The sequence below is a fragment of the Ananas comosus genome, linkage group 1, assembly GCF_001540865.1.
Source record: "Ananas comosus cultivar F153 linkage group 1, ASM154086v1, whole genome shotgun sequence".
Lineage (NCBI taxonomy): Eukaryota > Viridiplantae > Streptophyta > Magnoliopsida > Poales > Bromeliaceae > Ananas > Ananas comosus.
The window spans coordinates 14,368,977-14,375,934 of NC_033621.1; the positions used below are offsets into that span (position 1 = coordinate 14,368,977).

Sequence of the window (6,958 nt, forward strand, 5' to 3'; positions counted from 1 at the left end):
TCGGGAGTAAGAATAGAGTAGACTAGTTTGATGCAGGGAAATGAATAGTGATGAAACTCAATGGGATATTTCAACTCAAAATTTTCTATTCTAATACAATAGTAATTTTTTATATTTATATTTAATAAGTTCGGCAAAAAAATAAAATATATATATATATATATATTGAGCTTCTGCTAGGAAAAATCAAAAATAGAATTTTGAGCTTCGACAACAGAAGCTTCAATTTAATGCTTTTTAGTTGCCGATGAAAGAGAAAACTTGACAGAGACATTTCTACTTTACTACCTATTTTTTTTCTTAGTAGTACAGTTAATAAGATAAATCTAAATTTATCAAACAACTTTTGTTAGTGTGACTTTCAGATTTTTANATATATATATATATATATATTGAGATTCTGCTAGGAAAAATCAAAAATAGAATTTTGAGCTTCGACAACAAAAGCTTCAATTTAATGCTTCTTAATTGACGGCACAAGAGAAAACTTGCCAAAGACATTTCTACTTAACTACTTTTTTTTTTTTTAGTACTACAGTTAATAAGATAATTCTAAATTTATCAAACAACTTTTGTTAGTGTGACTTTCAGATTTTTGCTATAAAAAGTAATACTTGAGTGAAAACAGGCATCAACAACAATCAATATTAGTAATAGTAATAACACTAATTAGTTAGTACTAATGTATTACTAATTTTAAATCGAGCAGCTGGTTAGAAATAACATTTGAGCCGGCTCGAATTAATTTTGAGTCAAAAGCGAGCTAGGTCTTTCCGCTCGTTTCAATTTCGAGCCAAAGACGAACTAGTTCAAACTTTTTTCAAATCGATCTTAAACTGATCTTAGCTAGCACATGTCTAACTTGTTTACAACCATGCAGTTAAGCGGTTAGTGTGGCACACAAATTGCACGAATTCTATAAACACATAACTAAAAAACTCTCAAAAGAAACATGTTAGTGCACTATATGTCTGTTACTATTATACAAATAAACAAGAGTGTACAAAACTTTTCCGAAATATTAAACGAATAGAATGGTAAATGTTTTATGCTTTTCAAATAGAAAAATTGTGTTACACACAAAAAAAAAAAAAAAAAAAAAAAAAAAAGCCACTAAAATATATAATAATTTTTATGGAACAGTTACTCATTCCAATTTCACTTAATTCTCCCAGTGGGTATACTTGATGGGTCGCTTTAATAACATCCCTAGTCTTAAACGAAGCCCCCCAAATCCATGGGGTACAAACTCACATGCACATGCACTACAAGGAAAAGCACCCCAAGTCCCTCTATCATAAATAGAATCCCCCTAAACCCCCCTCATTTCTCTCTACTCCTTGAGATCTCCTTCGCATTTCCAACAATTCAATCCTAATTAAAAATCTCATCAGATCAGTCACCGGCGATTGTTCGATGCTGTCGTCTCGAGAGAGCATGCTGCCGTACCCGTCGCCGTGGCCGATGCCGCCGCTGGCTGCCGACCGCCGCTGGAAGCCGAACGTCGATCAGGCGCCGAACTGCCCGCGGTGCGACTCCGCGAACACCAAGTTCTGCTACTACAACAACTACAGCCTGTCGCAGCCGCGGTACTTCTGCAAGGCCTGCCGCCGCTACTGGACCAAGGGCGGCTCCCTCCGCAACGTCCCCGTCGGCGGCGGCTGCCGCAAGAACCGCCGCCCCAAGCCCAAGGTCTCGAACGCCGCCGGCCCCCGCAGCTTCGTCCGGCCCGACCTCGCGCTCGACAGCGCCGTGCCGGCCGACCAGCCGTCCGTCGCGACCGACGTGTCGGCGTACGATGCCGGCAACGGCTCGTCGATCGACCTCGCGTCGCTGTACGCCAAGTTCTTGAACCAGTGCCCGGCGGAAAACCCTGCTGCCGGAGCCGAGGAGCGATTCGACGCATTCTCAGGCTCGAGTCAGACCCAGATTCAGGTTCAAATGCCGAGCCTGCAGGACGTGTTCATGGTCACAGAAGCAGAAGCAGAAGCAGAAGCAGAAGCAGAAGCAGTACAATGCAGTGTTACTGGTCATGAAGTGAGCTGCTTCTCTAGTACTGACCCTGTGATGAGTTGTTGCTACGAGCCATTATCGCTTCCCATTGAAGGTGTGAATAATTTTCTGACCGTTAATCCGACGTTTGGGCTCCAACCTTTCGAATCGTTTCCCGAATTAGAGAGTAATGGGTTTAGCCACATGAGTTCTATCAATGGGGATTGGAGTGCGTTGGAATATTGTTCAGGTACCCTAGAAGCTCTCTTTAGGCCCTAGTGAATTTTTTCTTGCTTTTTCTTCTTTTTCTTCTTTTTTTTTTTTAGTTTTGAAAATAAAAAAACATGTCAAACACTATAAACTTTGGCATGGTTGTACTTAACCATTCAAACTTTCAAAATTATATATATATAGATATAGTAAACTACTATGCTATTGCAAGTAAAGAAAATATAGTGCTTTCGACTTTTTGATCCTTAGATCAGTTCCTTTAATCATTTATATATAATCTTTAGATTAATACTATTATCTTGTTGGGATCATTCAACACTAGTGATACTACTCAACCTTAAAGAAAATCGTAATCATTTCGATCAACCGTACAATTCTTGATCCAATAATCAAAAAATCAAAAGCATCAAATCTTTCATACTTCCGATAGCATAGTAGCTCTACACTATATATATATTTAGATGTTTCAACATATTTTTATTTTTTTTTATAATTTTATTTTATATTTTTATAATTATATATGTATATATGTATGAAGAGGGTGGGGGAAGGATATGCATGAAACTCCAAGCTCCTTCACATGGGAGAGTTTATGTAGTGGGGGGATCGATGAACACTTTGTGGTGCATATATAAAGCGAGCATATATATGTATATAGATTAATAAATAGCCACAATATTTTGGTGATCGATTGGTTAATAAGTGTTTACACTTTTGTGTACCATAATGTTTTGTACATTAGTTCCCCCATATTTTTTTAATTTCCTTCATTGATAATTGTTGAAATGTAACTAACTTGGCTAGTGTACGAATCTTTGGACTTTTAAGGTGAGATGGTGTCATGTGGACCCAAGGATGAATGGGCAAGGACACTCCATGGACTATGACTTGAATAGCATCAAGCCACAAAGAGAGAGAGAGAGAGAGAGAGAGAGAGAGGATTGAGTAGAGAGAGAGAAGTTGTATAGTGTATGATGCATAGAATCTAGATATGAGCTGTTAATAGCATTTAAAGTTTATTTAAAATTTATACATAATAATGTTTGACTGTCACATATGCATGCCTACATACCTAGTTATTTCATAGGCACTGCAAAAAAGAGAAAATAAAATTATGTAGAAAATTATTTATGACTATTTGAATTTTCTCAGTATAAATCTTATTCCGCGGGATATTTTTTTTCATTCGTGGTAGTTTTGCAGTTTTTCTATATCCAAATTTATATTAAAAATTTTTAAATGATATGAAGATATCTGATTCATGTGAGGCACTTAATTTCTTATGACGACCAATCTTTTGAAGATGAGATGCAAAACTGGATAACGATTTCGTTCCAGTTCGGAGAGGATGTTGTGGATGATTTGGTCTCATGCAGGATGTAAATTAAAACTGGAACGAATCAAACCTAATTGAAATTAAGTCAATTAAAACCTATTTAAAGCGATTTGAACTTAGGCTCACTAAAATTAATGACCATACTTTGCGCTGAGGTGTTCGTTTTTAGACGCACAGCCCCAATTCGCACTATAACAGAATTAGGTTATAGGGACATATGTTTGGAACACTTTTGAGTAAGTGTCTCATTTATACTAAAACTTAAAAACACATCTGCTAATGCCTAAATATAAAGCCCAATCCAACCAAAAATAAAAGATTACTCTACTCAACCCACCACACCTAGTCCATTTAGCCCGATTACAAACAAAAAAGAAAAAAAAAAAAATCAATTACCATCTTTTCTTCTCTCTTCACTCAATCCACTGAAATTTTAGACGAAGAGCCTTTACTGTCGTCCTCCTCCGCCACCGCAACTAACGAGATAGAGTTTCGGCGGTTGCTAAATGCTTAAATAAGTGTTGGTAAATTAGCAGCACTCTTTTAGGTTATAGCGACACTCTTTAATTGTCACTATATACCTAGCAACCCCACATATAGCAACACTTTTTAAAAGTGTCGGTAATTTTAGCTAGCAGCAATTTTTTGACATGTATCTATATTTAAAAGTGTTGTTATAGAACGTTTTTGTTGTAGTGTCGAAAATTAATTTTTAAGCTGGAAGCCATGCATGAGGCGAATTGGTTAGCGATTCAACATCATTTTTCAGAATTAATTTCATCATTTTGACCTCCTAATCATCAATTTTAATTATACTTCACTATTCCTTGGGGATGGCTATAATATCAGGCTTTGGACCGACATCTGGATCGGGGAGACCTCTTTACGCACTCTGTTCCTCCGTATTTTCGATATGGTGGCTAAGAAGGAGGTCAGAGTGTCCCAGTGCTGAAACTCTAACGAATGGAGATGGCACTTCATTTGCCGTGGTTTTGTGGCGTCAAACTTCCCTGATGGGAATCGACAATTGCTGATGTTCAAGGACTGCCTCCAGAATGCCTCTTCTAGCCTCGGGTCGGACTCCATCAACTAGCGGTGGACCTTTAATCAAATGTTCACCGTCAAATCCTTATACTCTTTTCTTTCGCTCACCGGATTTGTTGACCCGTTCTGTCTATATATCTGGAAGCTACGGATTCTATTAAAGATCAAAATCTTCATCTGACTACTACTTCGAAAGAGACTCCCCACTGCTGACAGACTTCTTCTTCGCAGACGGGTTGGGGAGCCTCACTGCATCTTCTATGCTGTGGGCATGAAAAACTGTGACCACCTCTTCCGCAACTACGTCTTTGTCAAATACCTACTTTATTGCGCACACGCTTTGGAAACACTTTTAGATTCTTCGGAGGATGCTCGAAATCTTTGGAGTACGGCCATTAGCGTTACTAATAAACTTGAAAGACTAAAAGGTCTAACATTACTATCCGCTACCTGGTCGGTGGTTTGGACCGAGCGGAACAATACCACCTTCAGGAAGAAACACTCCAATCCCTCCCACTCTCTAGAACGTGTCGTCCTTCTCCTGAACTTGTGGGACGAGCTCCGTTGACAGACGTTCCTGTCCGCCGGATCTTGCCTCCCGCCGCGCTTCTCCGACTCTCTTCCCTAGACTCTTCTTTTTCCTCCCTCTTCACCTTAACACTTCTGCTTTCGTATTTTTTTTGTACTTTTTTTCTTTGTTCGCTTTTCCGTTTTCTTCGGAACCCCCTGCTGCTTCAATAATGTATGCCTAGTTCAATTTGCTTAACGAATGAAGTGGGTAGCTTGCTATATTTTTTTCAAAAAAAATTATACTTCACTATTCTAGCTAGTAAAAAAATTATTTTATTCCATTTTTTTTCTTATTTTAGTTTAAATTAAGTTAGAACTTTTACATTCATTCTACTTCGATTAGTTTTATAATGTATATTTTTAGAGAGTTTTTTTATGGGACGAATCTAAAAATCGCACTTATCCCTTTTTTTAATTTTTAAAAAAGAATTGTATCACTTTGCAAGAAACATCATTTTTGCCTTATTGCATGGCACATGCACTTTTCAATTTAAATATGGTGGCCGATTCAAAGGACTCTCTACCACTAAATTTGCCTTGTTTTATTAAGTAACGTTCACTTCTATAATTTGTACCCAAAGACATTCCAAATTCAAATCCTAATTGATTTATATTTTTAACTAAATTTATTTTTTAAAAAAAATAAACGAAGTGGGGGTAGCATGCTAGCTTAATTTCTCTCTAAAAAAAAAAAAAACATTCACTTCTATAATTTGTACAAATAGTTTTTTTCTGCACTAGAATCCAAAACAAAATGGAATTTTACTTTGTGATTTAGAATTTCATTTTCGTAAAATTGTACAGAACTTATCTGAACTATGAATTATTTTGAGTCGAAAAAATAATCTTTTAAAATTTTGATTTTACTATCCAACTTTTAAATTTGCTTGAGTTGAGTCAGTCAACGACACTTTGACTTTGACTTTTGAATACTTCATTTATTTTTATAAATTTAGTTAGTATATTAAAGTAAGCAATTAGCTTAAATGTTGAAGTTAAAGTGTCGTTGACTGATTTAAATCAAATAAATTAAAAACTTGGATAGTAAAATTAAAATTTTGAAAAGTTGGATAGTCGACTCAAAATAGTCTATAGTTCATATAAGTTCTGTACAGTACTTTTACCTTTCATTTTTCTACTTTGGCCTAGTTTGATGATTTGGTGGTTAAAACCACCAATTTAGTATTTTAAAATGTCTAAAAATTTTAACACACTTCCGGTCTTTTCTTTTGCGGGAATACGTAATTGAATGTGCCTATCTACTAGTTCTCTAGTAGCGATTGCCACCATAATTTTATAGTATAAAGAAAAAAGATGTGAATTGCTTTAAAATTTTTGAAACATTCAAACTACAAAATAGATTCTTTTAATCACCACATTACCAAACTACCAAACTTTAATTAGATTGCTTTAAAATCTACTATTTGTGGAAAATGCAAGTTATCTAATTTAATTGCAGTGCCAAAGATTAATATATTTACTAGTGCACCTCCTTAAATTGGTTAAGCTATAATTGGCGGAGTTGAACTTATATGAAGAACGCACTAACAAATTAATCTGTAAAAAATTTCGTGCTGACAGTTTATCTTGACTGAGCATCTTAGGTTTTTACAGTGGAATTAATGAGAGATTGTATTTAAATTAAAGCGAGATACATGATCAAAATGAGCCTTTATAGAATAGTTTGTTAATGTGTCTTTTACTTTAGCTGCGCTATTTCATAAACTCTTCGACAAAGACAATAAGCTCCACACCCTATCCTTAATTTGTTATCTACTACTGTGA

At 36.0% G+C, this 6,958-nt stretch overlaps 1 protein-coding gene across 1 annotated transcript; it reads left to right on the plus strand.

Annotated features, from left to right (window-relative positions):
* Positions 1,216-3,231, plus strand: LOC109709568 (dof zinc finger protein DOF5.3-like). The gene is made up of 2 exons (XM_020231867.1): positions 1,216-2,242; positions 3,052-3,231. Exons 1-2 carry the CDS (start codon positions 1,417-1,419, stop codon positions 3,108-3,110), a joined length of 885 nt encoding a protein of 294 aa, XP_020087456.1. The 5' UTR covers positions 1,216-1,416; the 3' UTR covers positions 3,111-3,231.

Coding starts and splice junctions, on each gene's coding strand:
- LOC109709568 (XM_020231867.1), top strand. CDS start 1,417: ATGCTGTCGTCTCGAGAGAGCATGCTGCCGTACCCGTCGCCGTGGCCG. Junction 2,243..3,051: donor TGCGTTGGAATATTGTTCAG/GTACCCTAGAAG, acceptor TGGACTTTTAAG/GTGAGATGGTGTCATGTGGA.